The following is a 22,346-nucleotide window of genomic DNA, read 5'->3' on the forward strand; positions in this document are numbered from 1 at the left end:
TGATGGTTTATTTTTTGACACAGACAATGCTGCTTTGTTTTTTTCCATTTCACTAAAAACTAATATGATCTGGGGGAAGCTGCTGTTGGAAGCTCATTTGGCTTGAGCTTGTCACACTCTTTGTGTCTCCTCAGTTTTTTGGTTTCTCCTTATGCCTTGATCCACGATTTCTTTCCTCTTTTGGATGGTGGAAGCAAAAGAAGCTTTAAAAAAAAAAAAAAAAAAGGAAAAATAAAAAGCTCTCATTTCCCATATTTTTTTTCGAGCTTGTTTTTTGTAGTTTGTTTGGGTATTTTTGTTGGTTTGGTTTAGTTTTCTCTGGAGCCCACCTCTCACAGTCCCCCTTCTCCCGGCTTCCCGAGCATCCCGGGGAGGCGCGGCGGGCTGTGCGGGCCGGCGGGGCCGGCAGGTGGCGGTAGAGAACACGCTGGAGCCGCGGCCGGAGCGCGGTGCCCGCACAGGGGTCCGACCCTCCGCCCCTCCGAGGGTCTGCATTGACAACACTGCCTGTAACCACAGGTTTTCTGTTTGGTTGGCTTTTTTTTTTTTTTTTTAATATTTATTTATTTATTTTATTTTTTTATTATTATTATTTTTAAATGTGAGATTTTACCAGCACAAACTAGGGAGAAGAGCGGTATCACAGCAATGTGTGCATCTACACGTTAATAAATATATTCCTCCAAGCCCAGGGGACAGCGTAGACAAACAGTGACTGGCTTGTTTGATGCTGTGTGAACTTTTCCTCTCCTAAATGCCTCATCTGTCCTCATCTATTCCTCGTCTTGAAAAATTGAAATGGCTTGGATCTTGTTTAACCAGGCATCCTCCTTTCCCACAGGTTTGTAGAAATTCGTGAGTTGGAGGTGTGAAACTGGAGAAATGTTAAAAGTTAAGGAAAGCCCATTAGCTTTATTGGAAAGCTGAAACAGTTGGGAGTTTGAATGAGCAATCGTAGCAGTGAAGTAGCTCCTCTCCTCCCACTTCTGTCTTCATGCTGTCATGAAAATGTAAATTTTATTTGACCAATTTAGAAGCCTGTGCAACTAACTTGTGCCATATGAGTACTAGTTCTCATACACTCTGTCTTTCCCAAGCCCACAGCCTGCTGGGGAAAGGCCACTGCACAGTGGTGCAGGTTGGGATCCTTTGGTTGGCACATCAGACGTGTGTGTGCCTGGTAACAGAGAACACCACTGTGTCCTGCTGGGTTTGGAGTTTGTTGTCAGCCTAGAGATGAGTGCAGGGAAGGAGACATTGGTGGAGTAGGGCTGCTGTTTTCTGAAGACAGGATGCCCACAGCCCTTGCAAGGGCAGTGATTTAGGCATGTTCCCCTACACCTCCAAAATGTGAGGGAGGCTGGAGCTGACCTCCTCAGCCTTTAGTAGGTGAACTGCAAAGGGATCCCAATTATCTTGACTCTATAAGGCCATCTACACTAATTTTTAGGGCATTTTTACATATCCAATTGTATGATTCAGTATTTTACAATCTATTCAAGAAATGGTATAAACAAACAGTATCTTCAGTGCTAACTTGAATAGAAGTGTTGACTGTATATGTTGAGACATTTTCTGTTTGACTCCTAGGAATTTGAAAATAGTTTCCTATTCAAAGTTATAATTAGCATAACCTGTTATTATTTAATATTTGTGATGTCTTATGTTTTCTGTCATCTATATCTAGTATTGAATTGCTTTCCACAGAAGAACTGAACACAGTTCAGTTTTCATAGTTTCCCTTTTCTGCTCCCTTCTCTCCATTTTGAAGTTCTGAAATGCTCTGAAAGGCTCTCCTGGAAAATCAATTTGCTGTTTGTGTTGGTTTAATGCTTAACACTCACTGCGTGTCCTTTGTACCCACAGCTGTGGAATGCCCCGCTGCAGTTGAATTTGTGCATTTTCTGACTTGCAAAATACAGCGAGAAACTTCCTTATGAGAGGAAGGGACTTAGGTTCGTTTTCAGTGTTTAATATTTTTGAAAGTATGTTTCAGGATTAACAATTCCATGCACAGATTTATGTCCAATTTTGTACAACAGTTCTGATGTTGCAGTTTGATAATTAATTTTATATTCCACTTAGTAAACTTGCAACCACTTTGAATTTTAGAACAGAAGTGCTACTACATTTATATTACTACCTGCCACCTCTGTCAAGAGGAAACATGAGGTAGGAAGGAATAGAAGCTGGAGTGTACTAAGTATTGTAAAAGTTAATTTATTATTAAAGTTAATTTATTTGTAGTTTCTTTTTCTTGACTGTTATTTCTCTTGTTTGTTTTCCACACTGTAGGGAAGAGTGAGTTATCATCCCAAAATTGTGGTAATTAATACTTCTTGTATTTTTATGGTACAGCAAGACTGACAGGCCTCTTTGTGAACACGTTTATCTCTTGTATGTCTTTTCAAGTGACTTGCTTGTGTAGAATCTGCTTTGTCGGAAGGAGAAAAGGAAGCTCAGGGAGGCAGTGGGAATATTGCATAGACATTTTGAGCTGCAGTCACTATTTAGGATGAAAAAATCTCCTTAGATTTTTAGTGGCTTATCCTCCCTGCATTAAACTTGTTTCAGAAAGCATGAATATCATCTAACAGCTAACATTATTTTTTTAACTGTAGTTTTCAAACTTCCAAGTTTCTAGCAGTTTCTAAATATGAATCTTGCGGAAAATTTCACAAGGACCATCAGCTACTTTGAAGTAGTTACTGTCCTTTTGAAATCCATACCAAAAATAGCAATAAGCTAAGAGACAACAGGAGGAGGAAACCTTGTAGTTGTTTGCATGTATCTTGGGATAGCACAGTATGTAACTCTGAGGAACAAATGCCTAGTGGCAAAGCTTTGAAGAATATTGTGAGAGATGTTATTAAGTTAAGTTAATTTAAATTGGAATTTAATTTGGCAATTGATAAGGGACATTTGCAACATGTTTATAAAGAAGAAAACAAGCTTTCTTTACAGGTATGCCAAATTGCAATTGGGGAAATTAAAATTAGCTTTAATAAAAGTGAAAAAAACTGAATACTAACTGTGGCTCTAGTTGTAAATTTTTAAGAGACTTAGTGAAGTTGCTAAAAATGGGAGTCATGCTTTTAAGTTACTGGAAAGAATTCTGTGGGTCAGAGAGTCTCCTCCTCTTCTGCATGAAACTTTCAGAGTAGAAGCAAAGTCCATGGCACGCATGCTGCCCCATAGAGAAGTCTTACTAGTAACAAATTTTGAACTGAGAGCTGTTATCAGTGGCTGCTAACAAAAAGGAAGAGTTTGCTGTTGAAATAAGATGGAAAATTTTCAAAAAATTCAAGGTGTGGAAGTGTGTACGTGTGTATAAATGTGCTGTAGACATTGACTGGTTTCCATACCAGCTGTAGTTATTGAAATGAGCAACTTCTGAAACTTTTTTTTTTTTTCCCTCTGGATGCTGGTACTTACTGTCTTTTTCAAGGGTTATATCAGGAGAGGATTTCACCCAGTGCATACAAGAGGTCGTAGGGTATAAACAGAACAAATGTGTGGTATTGAGACACAGAGCTGCATGCTAATCAGGGCAAGCCTGGACTTTGAAGGACTGTGTTTTTGACCTCTGATGTGCCTGCAGGGAGACACTACACAGACTCGTGCAGTGTTTTGAACTAATCAGGTCTGTGCAATAATACCTCTAAAGCATTACAGTGTTGGAGGGAGCCTGCCAGGATGTTTCAGTCCACAAATACCTCGTCAGCATTGTCTAGTGGTGCTCTGGAGAAAAACAGGTTTGGGCTGACAGCAATTATGATATAGTTAATGAGGAGGGTGCAGCTTAAACTCAGACCTTGAGGGTAGAGTCCACTGTAATATGATTTTCAAAGTATGTCAGAAGATATGAGATAAAAAGATATGCTATTGATAGAGGCTTTCACAGCAGCTAATCAAAGGAGGTAGTTACCATGAAGAGCAGCTCCTTATACAGAGTGCTTTCAAAGACAAATGAAGAGGTCGAACTGTGCAGTGAAGGGCAGTGCTGCACTACCCTTTAAGAGGGGGAGGTCACACATTAACAGTCCTTCTGGAGTCAGAGTGAAGAAAAAGTATTAAACCAAAGATGGCCTACTTTAGTAATTTTCACTATATTCACATGTATTTCTGGGACTTTGATGTCTATTGGCTGTGGACTGATAGAGAGCTGGGTTGCATTGTACTGGAGATATACTCCATAAAGTGCAAGGAGCAAAATATTTGCCATTTTTTCATTTATTCAGATTTGGAATACCCTTAGAAGTGCTTTGATAATATGGGGATAGGAGAGAAGCAACAATTCAGGTTATCTTTGTGTTTGGCATGATATGAATAACATTTTTTTTTTTTTTTTTTTTTTTTTACGGTTTTATGATATGTCCCACTGTTTTAATTCCTGTAAACTGTGTTGCTGGAGTCTCTTCTCATTATCACTCTCTCATATGAGTCTCAGTCTTATGCCTCAATATAAGAAAGTTTTTACCCCATAAACCTGGGGGACAGTATGTAGTTAGTAGCCTCTCATATCTGTGTGTTTCAAAGGCTTAACAACAAAGTGACTAACTTCAAGGAGGGGAAAACTGAAAGACTTTTAACCCCTGCAGGGAGATTTCGCAGCAGCATTTGCTGTGCTGCTAGTCCACTTGCAGTCACCAGTGCTATCTTCAAGTCTGCCGAAAATAGGTTGCACTAATTTTGATGACACATAAGTTATTTGGGCCAAAGTTATACCTGAAACCAGTTGTGGAACACTTGTAGACCTGTGTCCAATCTCCTGGAATTTTAAGTTTACAGTAGCTGTACTCTTTTCCTGTGATGCTTGAAGTCCCAAAGGAGTCATAATTCAGTTACATATTGAAGTGAAATATGGCTACAGATCTTGTTGGAGTTCAGCTGTGCAGCAACAATGAGAAACAGGAATTGGTCATAGTGTCTATTCAGAGTAGTGATAACTTGACACCTCTGAGGAGAGCCCAGAGCAGGCTGGTGCAGTGCAGTCCTACAAGAGTTACCCTTTGTGTATTTGGTGGCTGGGTGTGCAGTTATCTGTCACTTCAACTACTCTTTCAGTGCAAAAAAGTAGTTTGTTTCTTTTGAGAAAATATTTTCAACCTAGCTACAAAATTAAAGCCGTGACTATCTAGAGTTGGCTTTCATTTTAGGGTTACCTACTGTTTTGCTTGCCAAATATATCCAAAAGTGTGTACATTGAAGTTTATAATGCAGAATTACTCTATTCTGTGGCTGGTTGTGTTGCATTCTTCTGTGGTTAGGACTGTGTCTGCATTGGTGAAGTGTGCTGTCTAGTTGGTTTTCTTCAAAGGAGAAAAAAAATCAATGGAATTAAGAGGGAAATGGTAGCCACCTTCAGATAAGAATTTCTTACAAGAATTTCTTTCAGACTCTTGTTGCATGTAGCAGAACATGTAAACAGATGGAAATACAAGGCCCATTTCAATGTTGGCTGGTAGCATGCCTCAGCATAAGATGGAATTCTTGAAATTCTTCTGCTAGTCGCTGTGAAGATATAAAAAAAATAGTGCTTAGTAGCCAAGCAACATAAATTTGACCTTCTGTTATTTGTACTTTGGCCTGTTATATAAACTATTTGATTGTACTAGGAAACTAAGTAAAGTTTTTTAAAACTTAATCCCAGAGCTGCTGGACGTGTTCCAAAGACAGTCTTTAGGGATTGTCAGTAATATTTGTTTTTGTCACCTGATATTGGAAGCAATAGAATGAAATAGTTGAAAACTTTTTTCTGTGATCTGCTATGTCTCAGACCACGGAAATATCAAGAGATTAATGTTAATGTTACTACCCTTTGAAAAGGGCAAGTGATTAACTTAAATTTAAAACACAGTGAGCTGACAGTATCTTAGACCAAGAATCATGTGTAGTTGACAGTGTAATGCATAGGAGATACCTTCCTGTCTACAAACTAATGGAAAAGAGGAATAACTGTTTTTTTTTCCCAGAAAATGAAGAAAAAGTCATATACTACACAGTACAGCAAAACATACTGTAGAGTAGGAAACATTTATTTGTGATATACAGGAGATGATTTTTTGTCAGTTTTAAGTATATGTAAATATAGAGGTGTGCAATAAGTTGTATGCACCCTGGAATTGAAAGACTTATTAGACAGTTCAGACATACCAGTTACTTTTGCATTTGAGAGCAGACCTTTCACTTGCAGCTTTTAACCATCTTTTAAAATGCAAGTGAAATGGGAATGAATAGAAAACTTAATGATTTGACCAAATAGTAATTTATAATGTTATGGTGTGCTAATGTTAGAATCTTAGGTGCTCAGTTTTCAGGTACTCTCTAAAAAGTTCATTTAAGCTGGGAAGATTTTTGTCCTGATAAATACCTTATTCTGTATTTGAATACTAGTTTTTATAACTTGTCATGTACTTTTCTACCCTGAATGCATCAGTCAAATATTTTTGTAAATACATTGGAACGTACTGCAGCCTTTTTTATCTACAGATTAAGGCTGAGCTTTAAATTGCTGATTTAAGTTGTATCTCTGAACAGATTTTTTTTTTTTCATCTTCAGAACAAAACAATCCCCCCTGAAACCTTTATGAATTGAAACACCACAAGAGTTGTCTTCATCACTGTAGACTGTACATCTTAAGCATCTTCAGATATGTAGATGTTAAGATAAGAAATGACATTGCCTCGGTACCTTCATTTAGTAAAGTCCCCCTTTTTCCCTTCATGTTTACCTTTGCCCTTCACTCAGCCCCTCCCCCAGGTTGGTCTCTATTCATTAAGATAATATGTAGAATTAATCACTGTGTGCAGATTTGCAAAGCATTCTAGTTGTGATGAAGCAGTGGATATTCTTCATGTAGAAAAAAGTGAAGGAGGAGGACACCTGCAAAAAAATTCACTTTCAGTTTTAAAACAAAGTTTTATGTTCAAGACATCTTCAAACAGGATTGAGGTTCTTAATTGTTCTCTCTGAATTTTATTTAATTATGTTAATCAAGGCATAGCTGAAGAGTAGCTAACCATTAAGCTATTCCTAATGGCTATTCTATTAATAGCTGGCGGCTAACATAGCAGTTAGCTTGCTGATTTCTTTTTTCCTTGCCTTTTTTCCTTCTTATATCTCTTTCCCCTTGCTTTTCTTGCACTGCATACAGCTGATCCCACTGACTAAGGATGCTAACAGAGAGTAAAGCATTTCCCACCAGTTATTCATAACACTGGTATAATATAATGATATATTTGTTTTATGCAATATGCTTCTAGCTATGTTTAACTTTCCCCTATTTTTAGAGATAGTGCTTAGAACATTTTAAATGAGCTTAGGATCAGATTTCTTCCTCCAACATAGTATAACTGAACCCTTTAAAATTAGCAGAACATGTTCCAATAGAATTGAAGCACCTGTGGCAATTGCCTGAGTGTGTAGATATATTTCTCTCCCTCTAACTACAAAAGATATAGGTCAGAAATGTACATAAATACACCATGTTCATGACTCATGTGCCTGATATAAAATGAAGAAAACATAAACCTAGAAATGTTGTTGATCGTCCTCTCAAATAATGAATTTCGTTGTATTTTTCAGTCATTAGTTACTTTATTTAGTGAGTCAGATTCCTTTTCCCTGCTCAAGCTAAAAGCTTAGGAGGTTGAAGTATAATCTCTCAGTATATCATTAATGGGCTTGTCCTTGGTATGGATGCTTTAAAAATGCATTTTTAAAATTCATGGAATCTTTAATACAGCATTGCTGCTGTTGAACCCATCATTAAGCAGGAGTTGGGGAACTTCACACATTCTCTCACACATGCAGTTAAATCTTTTGATACTCGGTTTATCTGAGCCAGGAAGTTGTCTGTTTCCATTTGTAAAATAGCTGTGACTGAAGGTGGTCTTTTGAGGAAAGGTTGAAAGTTCCTTGCATTAGGAAGTGTGGCATCCCTCCACACAGATGTAATATTTGCTGAAAGGAATTAATATGTTGTTCTGGCGGGAATCCTCAGCTAGGCTGAAGGATTCTCATGATGGATTAAAAAAGAGCCAGGGAGAGTAGTCTGGCTGCTACTTATCACAGTTGGGTGAATACAATCTCCAGCTGTTAGTTCCACCTTCCAACTCTCAAATCCTTTAGTTTTACCTGTCTGCTCTTTCACTAAGCCTGTGAAATATAGATTAAAAAAAATAGTTAACCTGGTTTATTTTTTGAAAAGAAAGCCTGGCATAGGGAACACTCACACTTTTGCTGTTCTTGTGGCATGGGTTAGGAAATGGGACTTAAGTGATTTACTAGCAGTCAGGCAAAGGCCAATGATGAAAGCAGGATGGGCAGTCTACAATGCAGGTGTATGGGGAGAGAGGTATGATGAAGTCAGACCCTCTTCCTCACTATCTCTTCCTGGAGATGTCTACTCCCAGTGGTTAGATTCTGGATGATTTTACTGTTCTGTACTTGCCTGTACAGGACATGTGTTTCTTCCTTAATGAAGAGCATGAAAGAACTTGTAGGGCTACAAAAGAAAAGATTTATATAATTTTTAAGTAGATCTTTCCTCTTTATAATGGCAACAACCCCAACACAGGAAGTTTTATGGGAGTAGGAAATTTACTGGAGACATGGTGATACTGGTGGAGGAGGATCCTGAAGGATGTTTTCAGTTCTTGCTGTGTAATAAACTCTTCTTTGTACATACTGTGTGTATTGCTGCCAGGAGGGGAGGGTTTTTACTCCTGTTCTACTCATTTGTGTTGTTTCTCTGATGCCAATGGAAGGATGAGTGGCCCTGTCCTCAGACTCTTTTCAGGCACAGTGCCTGCTTATGCTCACTGGCTTCACCAGAACTAATGCAGCTTTAGCAGAGATCTTGACAGGCTTGAATGCTTGTCAATATTGTTTTCCTTTTATTCAAATTTGGTACCTAATGCATTCAAAGACATGCTGGCAGATCACCTAATTGAGAGTTTTGTATTTGCTTGGTTAGAAAGATTTGCTGAAATAGGATATGCTTGACAGATTGGTTGCACACCTCCTAGGGGGAGAGATGCCATTATCAGTGGTTGAAATGCCAGGTTGTAGGAGTGTACAGCATAGTTGTAAATATGGAGATATTTTCATCGCATCTCAGATTTAAAAACTATCTAAGCCGTGATCTGAGTCAGAAAAGAAAAGATTAAATATTGGCTCTTTTCTGATAAAATGGGCTGTGTAATTATTTAGATCTGTAGTCATTGTTAAGTTTAACCTGTATTACTTCCATTGGCTATTTTGTGCTCTGGATAAGTATTGTGAAATGGGAATCAGAAGTCATAGATAAAGGGATTTTAATAACTTTATTCACAGTCTACTGGCACACAAAATATTGTCTAAATTTATCTGATTGCTTCTCAGTTTTGTGGCTTCAAGGAAGTTGAGGAATTGATTGAGAAATAAGACAAGTACTCTGGGAAAGCATCTTTGTAAGGCAAACCTGCTGTTTTTGCAGATTGCAGGTATTTCACTTTTGCTACATAGACTCAATGGAGAATTGGTGCGTGATGCTCAGCTTGACAGCCAATTATGTGTTCTTGTGGGATCGCTAAGTGAAATCAGCTAATTGATAACGAGGCTACTTATTCTTGCTTGTACTTTACAGTTTCTTTGTAATAACTATTGCACGAGGTTTAGGACATGTCATAGTCTTAATGAACGTAGATAAATTGCAGACTTGCTTTGGCTTCAGAAAGTAATTTTTCAATAATCATGGATGTAGGAACAGGATGTAGAAAGTTACTTTATACAAGTATCAGACTTAATAAACAAAAACAACTAGAAAAAACTATTGTGAATTTCTGTGAAATTTGCTTGCAGTAAATTTTCATGAAGGCTTTATTTCTGTGATTCAGGTAAGGGGATATTGAGCTTTTTATTTTGGGATCACAGGTGCTTATGTGGTCCTGATTCAGTAGTCAAAATGGTGGCACACAATGGGGAAAATTAGATAACGTAACATTCTGGAATGTATAATCCAAATTTATGTTCAATTGCAGAAGAATGAAAGAACAAATACACACAGAGAGGCTGAATCATTATCTTGATTTTGTAAATAACCCTTCCCAGAAGCAGTATTGACTTAGTCACACATGGGGCTTTTGGCTTGGAGTTCCCACGTAGGTTTAGATTTTAAGGGATAAATGAATGAATATTGCTGTCATCCTCATGACTGAGAGTACTAAATTATAAATAAAAATGCTGCTTGCAAAACAAAACCATTTGGATGCCAATGAGATGAGATGTCCAACTTTATTATAAACTTTCATAATAGAAATAAATCAGTATTCAAATGCATATTAGATTTTTTATTTGCCAACTACCATGCACTATTAAAACCTGATGATTTTTCTGTGGTTTTCTCCTTTTTGAGCCTAGAAGGAGGAAACAATTAATGATCATGTGGTGTTAAAAAGTCCAAGGCAGTTGTGGAACAGTTATCTGTGAATGTATTTAGAGAGTGAAGAGTAGCTAGTGTTGACTCACAGATAGCATAATTTCCTCACACATAGCATAATTTCCCTTTCTTTTTTTATTCCCTGAGGCCTTGCAAAATTGTTTTGTATCTTGAAATATGTTTAATGGAGCTATTAAGAAACAATACCTTATGATTAGGGTGAGCACTGCTATCATGGGATACAACCAATGAACCAAAATCTCTGAGATCACATTACAGTTCTAAATATTTAAAAACAACTTCTAATGGTGTAATTTTTTAATTGCGATGATTTACTAGACAGAAGATCTTATTGTGACAAAATGTCATTTGAGACTATATGGATGAATTTAGACTGTTAAAAATAACAGGTTTTTTTTTATTTATTTTTATTTATTTATTTTTTTTTTTAATTTTAAAGTATTCTGGCTGTCACAGTTGAATTAATAAGTCAGTTATTACAGGTGGTTAGATCTAATAAACTGTGGTGGTATTATTAGATACAGTGTTCTTTATTGTTGATGTAATTTTACAAGATGGAAAGAAAGTCTGAATGTTAATGTTTTAAAAAAATAAGGTTAATATGGGATACTTTTGATGTGTAGCTGTTCCTCTAGAAATGGCAGAATATGAACAGGTTAGGCTGTGTCCAATCTATTTAAATGTTCATAGTGATTTCTGTTTTAGAGGGTTTGTGTTGTTCTGACTGATTTTGCTTTCAGTACCCAGGCAGGGAAGTGCAGGTCAACAGATTTTTTCTTGCTAAGCAGGCTTGGATGAAAAGCATGTAAGGCTTTCTACCCATTATTTTTTGTGGTCCTAAGGGCTGAGAGATGGTGCAGTGGGAGAAGGCAGCATCTGCCATACCCCTGCATTCTCCTATGCTTTTCTCAGATCAAATTAACAGTAAAATAAGGGGGTTTATCCTCTTCCTTCTTAGCAGTGGTTTGTGTCCAACTTCCTTGTGTAGCTGAAGGTGTAGGTATTTGAGCAAGTTGTCACAGGCTGAGGCAGGGCATGAACTTCAAGCACGCCAATGACTGTAGCAATTGCATACCCTTGTGTATCCCCCGGTGCTTGTGGAAAGAGCCTGGTGCCTAAGTTATGTTGAAACAGGATTTAAGGGATACTCAAGGAAGCAGGAAGAGAAGGCCTGGCAACTGTTTCTTTCCTTGTAATGTTGCACAAGGTTGAAGTGGAGCTACTGAGTAACAGCAGCAAGGGATGAGAGACTGTCCTTCTTCCTGGTTCTGAGTGGGGGGTAGTATTTGTACCCCAAATTACTTCTGCTGTGAAATGAAGGCTATTTGGAACAGCAGGATTAAAACCAGGAGGGTTTGGACACTTCCATAATCAAATACAAGATGATATTGCCTTTGCAGTCTATGAAGGAAGTGCTTTGGAGGTCTGTAATGCAGAATAACCTGGATAAAATATCTCTAAAGTTCTCTGGAATGCATTGAATATCGGGGGAGAAAAATAGTTTGAGTTTGTGATAGTCATAGATGTCTATAGAAAGACTTGTGACTGTGTTCTTGTACTGAAAATATGCAGATATGAGGGTTTTTTAGATTACAACACTGGCTTGTAGAACACTGAGAAAAGAATTAAGTGATCATGAACACATGTTGTTCCTAGAGGCTTGTAATCTGCCTTGTGTGTTTGGATAGGCTAACGCTAGGAGCTTTGCTTCCTCATATCTAAGTGGGTCTAAATTGGAGAGTGAAGAAATAAGCATGGTGGTGGTAGCAGAAATGTGTGACTTAAAAAATGAAATCCAGACTCATGAGCAACATGTATGAAAAGTTTGGTGTTAGTGTCTTAGTGTAGCTATATCTGTGATGTAAATTCAAGCCTCTCAGGAGGTAATTTAAAACTGCCTTGTAGCTGGACAATATTTCATTTGGGGATCTGCTTTCAGAGTATAAATTCAAATATTTTTGTAATGCTTCTCATGTTATTTTTCCATCAGGTTATTGAAAGATGATTTTGACTTTTTCTTGAAAGACTACACTGTGCCAGCTGTCATGTTTTTTTTTTTCTTGTTTTGTTTTGTTATCCCTCTGATTGACAGTTTAAACTTTCAGAACTGTTACTGACAATTTTTTCAGGGGGCCTTTCTGAGCCAGGATGTGTTACTAGATTAGTTTGACTGCTGTGAGGTTACCAAATCTGTTACACTAGGTTGTGTACTTTTGACAGTTGTAAGAAAAGTCAGGTTAATTTTCTTCAGAAGGTCTTTTAATACTTAGGAGTTATGGTACTGCTGCTAGTAGGAAAAGTTTAGAAAATTTTTTCTACATGGAAGCTTAACCTAACCTCAGAGAGCAATAGCAAATGGAATGATTTTTCATTGCTGTTTCTTAAAAATGTCATCCTCCCTTTCTTTACTGGTCTCCAGCCAATTCTATGTTCCTTATGTGAAGGTGCCTTCTTATGGAGGGTGCCTTCTGCTTTGTCTTAGTTGACACTACCAAAACAACTGACTGGCAGCTAAGATCACTGATGTTTTTCAGATATGAAGATGTAATGGGATAGGTGTTTGAATTCTGCTCAGGACTTGTGAAATTTGGAGAGTGTTCCCTTGGGTTTTGCCTTGAACCCTACAGTCCTTTGTTAAAGGACTATTTCTGAATGATTTGGGGATGTGCTAGCAGGTAGATAGTGAAAATTCACCACTGAATTGGCCAGAAGTTTAGTTTATGTGCAGGATCTTGAAAAGCATCAAGCCTTGTAATGCTTTGACTGCTGGTATATTTCTCTAGTTTTCTGTTTCTTGGTTCTTTACAGTGTTCAGGTACATTTGAAATATTTTGCCTGCTTTAAGAGCTTACAGTTCTGCTTTAAATAATTTCAAATGTTAGTGGATGTTTTCATACTTAAGAAGTGCAAGATTAAGTGCTGTATTGTGATACAATGGTACTATTTGCCAGGGAGGTAATGAAATACTAAAGAGGTGCTCAGCATTCCATGTCTACTTACTTAATCTGACTGTGTGACTGCCAGATGTTTCAAGACAGTCATTTTTCTGTAGTCTGATGCCTCCAGTGAGTTTTTGGGGTGAGGGAGGCGGTCTATGTCATTAACCTTTGATTGTATGTATTGCACTTGACATAACAAGGCAATTAAGTTATTGACAATGCTTTTTTTAATGTCAAAGTTGTATGCCACTCGGAAACAACCCCCCTTTGTTTGGGGATATAGAGATGTTTCTTTGCAAGCTAGTTCAAGACTAGCAGTACACAGATCTGTTCTGTCTGTAGGAACTTAGGGAAATCCTGGAGGGTGCATGCTGGCATTACACTGCACTGGGCCAACAGGAGGTAAATAACAGTTAGAAGGAAGAGTGGTTTAATAGTCATAAAAAGCAGTGGTGGTAATTTTCATGCTATGTGTAACAGCAGGTATTTAATTAGGTTGCAAGTTTGCAGTGGGGTTTTTTGGCAATTTGTTTCTCATCAAGTCATAAATCCCTTTCTTCATATAAAACTAAAGCTATTTTTGTTTGTGGTTTAATGAGCTACAGTTTCTGCAACAACAAACCCATCTTTGTTCACTTATAGCTGAATTACAGTATTGAATTTTTCCCCTCCATCCTGGATTACCAGTATTGGGATACCTGATTTATACTAGGTATATATTGGGTGCAGGAGTTGTGTGTGGACTGTTTGTGTAAGCAGATAAGTGGTATGTATGGGAAAGGTGCATTGTTTCAGGGACCTGCCTTTTAAGCAAACACAGCTATTACTTTACTAGTAAAATGCAGATGTTTTGTTTACATTCACATATTAAGCACAAAGATATGTGTTTTAAATAAAGTTAAAGGGAAGGTGATTGGTTGGTTAGTAGAATTTCTCTTATGTTATGGAATGCACTTGTTTTTGTAAAATTTATTGTCTTTCAATCTGGGTTTGTCTGGCAAAATTTTCAGGCTTAGGGTATCAAAGTGACTTTGGAAAGGAATTGATAAATTCCTTTTCCACAAATTGTACTTTCTGTCCTATGATTTAAGTTAATGGATTACCTGGTTAATAAAGTTACCTAGTGACTTACCCTTGCTGTTGACTGTGAGTGGGAAGGGAACATGTTAAGTGACAACCGTCGTGTGAGATCCTCTGCTCTGTGGGCTGGTGTTGATGCTTGGTACTTTTCCATTAGCTGGAAGCACAGATATGGATGTCATAGCACTGAATGCTTGACTCTACATTTTTATCTTCATGATAGTAAAGGGCCTCAGAGAATAGAAACAAGTACAGTGCTTCATGAAGTGTGTCTTGCACAGTTATCCCTGACCTTATTGTGTGGGAGTCCCTGAATCTGAGCCAGCTCACTCCTCGGATGGTTTCCCTGAGCTGTGGCTGTACTAAGGTTTGTTCTGTACAGGCAGGACTGGTGAAAGGCACTACAGAATAGTAGGAAGAAATCTGAAGATCTTACCATTTCTCTACTCACAATTACCTAATTAAGTAACTTTTTATTTTTTTTTTTTTAGTAGCTTTGTCACTAAAAAGGTCAGGAGGAATACAGTGATGAAAATTTTCTAATTTCTGTATGCCATATGAAGAACAGCTGTGTACTTAGTTTCTAAGTTTGAAATGATAAGTAAAGATATATGCACAGTCTTTTATGAAAGAAAGGATATGGTAGTTTTATTTTGCTCCCTATCCCATCCACATCTCCTGGTGTTCATTTCTGTTGTGAGCTGAGGACAGAGATATTGACTGTATTCAATTCACCTTCTCTTATTTCTCCTCCTCTGTGTCACAGTTTTTACCCTGTGACCTGTGGCCTTGCTGTTTTATAGATGGATGTAAGTATCTTATTGATAAATCTGTAAGATGAAGTATTCCCTTATTTCTGTCTCTTTCCTTTACAGCTTCCACTATGCCTTGTTAAAAAAAAAAAAAGGATAAAACCCAAGCCTGTGCCTGTGACACAGAGCAGAAACATGAATCTATAAATAACTGTTAATAAATGTCTCTGACTGAGCAACGCAAAACTATGTTGAATGTCAAAGGATTTTTTCCTTTCACCTTTGGTGTAATCTTAGTGGTTATCAGTAGCAGTATGTTTTTCTATTGAAAACAGTTTCTAAACTGGAACATGTCAGTTTATAGGGGCTTTGTATCACCTCATTAGAAAAACAGGAATGCTTCTAAGGGGGAAAGGAAATATGAAGAACTCCAGATGCAATCAAAGCTAGGACCAAGCTTTCTAACTTTAGGAAATATACAAGAGAATTCTTACAAGTTGCAAGGATTCAGAGGAAGGTTTCCTTCTTTCTGAAGCTTTTCTAGCTGAAGAAGCTGATGCATGTAGCTGCTTGCAACTGCTGCCATGCAGAAGTGACTGCTCTCCTGCCTTCTGCCTCCCCTTGCTACACGTTTGCTCTTGCCCACTTGTCCAAATGAGTTGTGTAAACAGGGTTTGCCTCCCAAAGTCGCTGTTTTATTTTTAGTTGGTAACTAACATATGTAAAGATTTCCAAATGGCATTTTTTCATAAATGGTCTGCCTTATTTAAAGGGCTGGGGGAATGAAGAAAAAGAGAAGGATTTAGGGATCTTGTGATGATGTCTCCCAGCACGTCAGCGTGTGTGGTCCGTGCTGGGTAGTGTGGGGTCCAGCTGCCATTAGTGTGCTGTTGGATGGGACAGGATGTCATTGTTTTGGAGAGGTGGAGGGGGTGTTGTTCTATTTTTCAAATATTGGAGAATTCCTTCTTTTTAGTGCAAGGCTGTGTGTCTCCTGGTTTCCCAAAGAAGGCTCTAACTTGAGATTTGGTGATCTCTGACCACTGTGAAGAGAGGCAGCTCGCTTGGTACCACGAGGAGTAGATGCATAGATTCTGCCTCCTTCTTTGTGTTTGCGCCTGTGATTGATGTTTTTCATTGCTGATCCTGACAAGTGGCACTATTGTACTGAGGTGAGGTAGAGAGAAATTGTCAGATTGCTTAAATCCCTGGGAAGGCTGACAGCAGAGCTGTGGTGGAGGAAGAAGGAATACAAATAACTGTGAGGCTGATTTCCACCTCCCTCCCCCTTTCATTCTGCCCAGCCCTTGTCTTTTTGAGTGTGAGGGTAACACAAGGCAGTTCCACGTGGGAAAGTTAAGGAATTAATGTGCCATGTCTCAGTGTTACTGTACTGGGGCTAAACAGATGGTGTAATTAGTCTACAGTGGTGAAGAGCTATTTTTCAGATAAGATAAAAGGAAGTAGTTGTAGGTGGTAGAAGAAGAGTCTCTTAAATTGGCAGGGCTTACAATGTTTTTATACTAATGCATGAAGTGTATGGGTCTTATAGTTCCTTCCCAACTGCAGTTATTTTATTTTTAATATTTTTGTTTGTTGAGTGGCATATAAGGAAAAAAAATGTTTTGTTGAATTATCTTTTCAACAGTTTTATCAAGCTCATCTGGAAAAGTGAAGGAATTGAAAACAGACATTCTTTTCTCTCGGTTAATGGTGATTTTATCTCTTTGGAGTGATGTGGGGAAAAAAAATCTTCCTTCCTTGATGAATACTTGGGAGGCTGTTGGAGGATGACGAGGGTCTCTAGGAGGTCTGTTCTTGACTGACCTCCACATGTTCTGGATTTTAAACTTGTTTGCTTTTGATCTGTTTCTGGCTTATTTTTTGATTGAGATATTTTAAAAAGGCAATTATAAATAAAAAGTTAGAAGAAATAAACAAGATTAAATATGGCTTGCACAGTTTGAAAAGGAAAGCATCTAAATGAGAACAGTGGAAAAATGAAGGAACGCCATCAGGAAGAGAGGAAAAATGGTTATATTGAGAGAAAATGCATCCACAACTGGATCAAGATTCAGTTTTTGTTCATTAGTTTGTAAGTCCTTTAAATTACTTTTGCTTGCTTATGAAAAGATAACAGCCATATTTTTAATAACCTTTTAACCCCAGGTCTTCATGTTTTGACCCTAAATGAGTAGAATCTCATCTCTCAATGACTTAGTTGTTCTGATTTCTTGATAGTTTGGTTTAAAATGGCTTCTTAGATACATTTGATAAAGGACGTGATATTGGTGAGTAGAAAATGGCACAAAAGCATTTGCATTGAAGATTTTTTTTTTCTGATATTTTTCTTTCTTTTTTCCCAGGAAGCAGTTGGGTTTGGTACATTGGTTTTATTTGCCTTTGCTGACAGAGGCTGCTTTCTGTTGTGCTGTGGTAGCTTCTGCCTGTGTTCAGAGCATCTAATTTATCTATTTACTTGAAGGAGAGAGTATATGAAGTCTCCCAGTATGGTGCGATGTTTTTCCTTTTCATCAGAAAGACCCCAAGTATCAGTCAAATCAAAATTTGAGCCTTATTTCACATATCTTGTTTTTGCATCCCCTTTCCTGGGAGAGGAAGTGGTTGGGGAGGGCTGTTTTTTGGTGGTGGTCTGTATTAAAATACTGCTTCAGGAATATCCACAGGATTCTGACCCCCACTGCTATCTCCCCACCACCTCCCTTGCCCCAATTTAGTAGGGTAGTAGTCTGGTACTCTGAAGGACACCAGAAGGTAATGATAATCTATGTGGCAACTTACATGCTCCATCCAAAGAATGTACCTACATCCAAAAGGAAAGAGAGTAGGAGGGGGAGAATAAAAATAATAAAGGAATTCAAAAGGGATATCCTAAACATTGTTTAGTTGTTATTGAAACCACTAGGGCAGTAGTTTATACAGCACAGCTTTTTGTTGGTTGTTTTCGTTTCGTTTGGGTTTTTTGGGGGGAATGGGGTTGTTGGTTGCTTTTTCTAAAAAGATTTAATAGACTTTCCATTAAAAGTGGTTGAGAAAATGGTGATAAATACATGATGATAAATGATTTTCATGAAGTCCCTACACTATGAACATTAGTTGGGTGTCCATTGTGAGAATGTAAGTCATAACTTCTTTTAGGTGACTGCCACTGTTACAGAACTCCCCACCACCATAACCCCATTTCCTCTTGCAGCCATGGGGAGTGAGCACACCCGAGTGGGTCCAATGATACCTCAGCACCATTACTAAGGATATTTCATCTAGTTCTGAGTAATCCCAAACAGGCAAAGGGATCAAAGGATCACAGCAGCAGCCTTGAGGTTGAACTGCAGCCCCTTGCTCTCACTGATGCCAGCTCCCTACTTCCATTGGCTTGACTCTGTTCCCTGAACACCTTGCTCCTGGGCAGGTGTGGCAGGTTAGAGCATGCAAAAGTAATGGAATATGATCTTTGAATTTACCACTCATCTCCACTTTGGCTCCATTATTCCTTCAAAAAGGACTATGGGTTTAACAAATTAAGGAGGGCGGGGAAAAGATAAGAATGATATTTCAGGAGGGGAAGAAAGCACATTTTCAAGGAATTATGTATAAGGTAATAATATGGTAAGGATATTTTTGAAAGTTCACTTAATTCCTGCCTTTCAAAAAGGTTTTAACACTGTAGCTGACATTTAGGTGCCTAGTTTTAATCAAAGAGAGAGATGGCTGGATTTAGGTTAAATATCATTCCTGTCAGCTCCTCTTTTGGTTTTAACAAGAATCCGTGTGTGCGCATAAATACATATGTGGGTGCATATCTATTTTTAAAATATACATACTTGTGCTCTATGTAGTGTACATATAAAATTAACTTTATGTAAATACAAATCATGTGTGGGACGCTGTAAATTTCTTCTGCCTTTCTTTTGTGGGCATAGAAACTTGAGAAATAGTGATTAGGTTAGCTTTTATTTGTAAGAAGTCCACTGGAAGATCAAAAGATAGATTTATTGCATCTTCTGGCATTGAGAAGGATGAATAGCAGAGTTATTCCCTGTCAGGTATTATCCTAACAAGTTATGGTGAATCTCAGGGAGGTTATCTGTGCTCCCCTCTCCACTTCATTAGTGTTGCAAACAGTTTGTTCTTAAACTACAGAACAAATTCAGAATACCTATCTTTTTACTAGATATGTATTAGTTTCTAAAAATTTATGTCCCTCTTACAACTGTTGAATTTTATTTTCTACTTCACTAAGGTATGTAATTGTTTCAAGTAAATATTTTTATTAATAAAAACATGCTGTTAATTGACAAGACCATGAGTTTTGAATCTCTCTTAGATTGGGGAAAAAAGGTATTTTTGAGCTTGAATTCTCCAATATTCAGATGTACAGGAGGGCGCTCAGTGGCATTACTTTTCCTGCTTGAAACTGTATGGACTAGAGGGTTATCTTCTTGCAGACACAAATACTTTGTGGACCAGAGTAGGTTCTCTGCAGCTGTGCAGCAATTCTGCTTTTGAATTATGATGCTTTCTCCACCACTGCTTGTTGAACAAGGCTGAATAATGTTATGGAAGTTGTTTTATATGTTGAGTTAATGAACTCAGTGAGAGGCAAAATGCAAAGGCTGAAGAGATCAGAATCAATGCTTCGCTATTGATTAAACACACCTTGCAAACCCATCTGAACTCAATCGAATCTCTTGATTTAAGCATTACATAACTGTTGTATTTTTTTTCTTAGTTCTGTAAAAGACCCGGATGTCTGCTTTGACAGACTGAAAAAAATTTAGGCAAATTTTCAAGGTTGAAGTGCTGTCCTGAATTTGATCTGTTCTGCACTTTGTCATGCCATGCTCTTTGCCCTGGCACAAATGTGAAAACAACTGTCTGCTTGTGGGAAAAAACACCCTGACTGTCTTTTTCAAAAGACAAATGCATCACTTTGTAAATAATACAATGTAACAAGAGTTTAGAGATACTGAAGGGCAATTCCAGAGTCACTTTTATTTAATGTCTTTTTTTATCTTTAAATACAAGGATTATTTTGGTGAGAGTGTGTGTATGGTTATTGGAACCTGAAGCTGTGTATTATCCCATTGCTGAAGACAATGCATTTCCTTTTAAGTAGCTATTGCTTGCCCTTAAATATGTGTACAAGCTAGTTTGGAACAAACATTTCTATTTAATTAGTTTTGATACATTTACCTTGCATAGTTTCTCTGCTTACTGAGTCTTCCCTCCCACTCACTCCTCCTAATGTGAGGACAAAATTACAGTCACGATAGCAACTTTCTAGATAAATTTATTTGCCTGTGGAGGAAGTGATTTAAATTAAGTGTGATACTTGGTGTAATTCACAGAAATTGCTATGTGCCTGTGCAGATTTGCTCAGCTGAGCTGTGTTTGGAGGCCAGGGCAGCCTCAGAAATTTGGAGGTCATCTACTGCAGGTGGCAGGTTTGGACATGCTTTTGGTAGTGTTATACAGCATTGTTACATCAGCATATGGAGAGCTGAAAATATTTAGGTGGTTTCAATTTACAGATGTCCTCATTCTAGAAATCCACCAGAATTACCTACTTTGGCAGAAATTTTTCAATAGTCTGAGAGTAATTGTACAAGAGATTATTTATGGTGTTTTTAAGAGACTTGTGATAAATCTCTCATATCTTTAAAATGTAGTTCAGACTTAAAGTGAATGCTGGTTTTTTTAGGGGTAGATACCTCATGTTCTCATTCATTCTTAAAGGTGTATCAAAAGAAAAATCAGGGAAGCTTTGCTGTTATGTCTCAAATAGGCTGAAGGCTCTGCTTTCCGTTGTCCCCTGAAAAAGTATTTCAAGAATTTTGAATAGTCAGCTTTGATTGACTGAATATACTGTGCTTGCAAACTTCTGGGATTATTGTATTTCAGAAGAATAACAGGGATGGTGCTGTGTTAATCTGGAACCACTCCTTTTATCTAAAGCAATGCAGTAGCTCTCTCTTTGGGGAGCTGTCAATGCTATGTGCTGTTCTCTTGTCTGGGGACCTGCAACAAGGCAAGAGAATGGGAAAGGGTAAAAGAGTTGTTGCAAAAATGTGGAGGAGACCAGCTGTTTGTGATCTTAGGAAGATGTCTGGAAAAATCTACAAGGTCCAAATAGGCAGAATCATCTGACTTGTCCTGGTTTTAAAATACAAATTATGTTTAGGAGGTTGATTTTTTTTTTCTGTTTTAGAACTAATTCATGTTTTCTAAATAAAGCATTCTTTTCATCCAAAACCCCTTCTCTGCAGTATTTTTAAGACATCAGGGAAAAACCAGGTGTGTTGATGCCCTTCTGTCCTTGACATTGACACTTTCTATGGTACAGTGCAACATCTGGCCTGTTTTAAACATTTGTAATGGGTCAGCTGTAGGGTAAAGAAATTAATTCTTAGTCAAAGTTTAAAAACATCTTAATTACAATGTTGATAATGTGTTTTTCTATCTCTGCATGTACTGAAAGTAGTTTTGTTCTTCATGAGTCTGTTGAACTCTTCTTTCTACCCTCATGGCTTTGTGGGTGACATGTTGAGAAACACTGCTTAAGGAAGTGGGTTGGAGTGAATGGTTGTGTCACAGGACACCTGCATATCCCAATCCTTCATTTTAATTAGGTTTTAAAGTGTTCATAAATTAGCTTTCATAAATTAAAAAATAACTGATGGGTGGCAAGGAAAGTGTGTGATGAGGTAGTGCATGTACTTTTTTGTGCCTTGAGGAAATGGAGTGGGAATATTGCATTTTGGGCACATCCAAGCCAGATTTGTGAACAACTGGGGCAACAATTTTTTTTTGAGACAGAAATAGAGAGAGGGTGATTCATAGGCAAGGGTGTCTGGAATAGAGAACAAAGAAGGATGAATCAGCAGGGAAAAGAAAAGTGATGAGGTTTACAGAGATCACGGCTTTAGAGTGAATGTGAAAGGGATTACAAAGAAGTTTGGGCTGGGAGGGAGAAGTCATATAAAATTGTCAGGTGTATGGCATTAGTTTTGCCAAGAGAAACTGTAAGAAACCAATCTGGCCTTGCAAGCTCTCAAGGTAAAGTATTGCCTAGTTGTCTAACACAGAAAAGTAAGTAAGCTTTTCCCCCC

The 22,346-nt window shown here is 37.8% G+C and overlaps 1 protein-coding gene across 6 annotated transcripts in view; it reads left to right on the top strand.

The window, feature by feature from the left end:
* Positions 1–22,346, top strand: part of PTPRK (protein tyrosine phosphatase receptor type K) — a gene marked incomplete at its 5' end in the record, with an annotated part of 380,851 nt that overhangs the window by 27,002 nt on the left and 331,503 nt on the right. For 3 of the 6 annotated variants that reach the window (XM_083857318.1, XM_083857319.1, XM_083857320.1), the window contains one exon: positions 1,932–1,985. The exons of 2 other annotated variants lie outside the window; for them this stretch is intronic. In XM_083857318.1, the coding sequence (XP_083713444.1) occupies positions 1,937–1,985 (49 nt within the window). Of the gene's footprint in view, positions 1–1,931; positions 1,986–2,079; positions 2,173–22,346 lie in introns of those variants that run through there. One more of the 6 variants, XM_083857321.1, reaches the window with a different exon arrangement.

The sequence above is a fragment of the Zosterops lateralis genome (assembly GCF_965231275.1).
Source record: "Zosterops lateralis genome assembly, chromosome: 3".
Lineage (NCBI taxonomy): Eukaryota > Metazoa > Chordata > Aves > Passeriformes > Zosteropidae > Zosterops > Zosterops lateralis.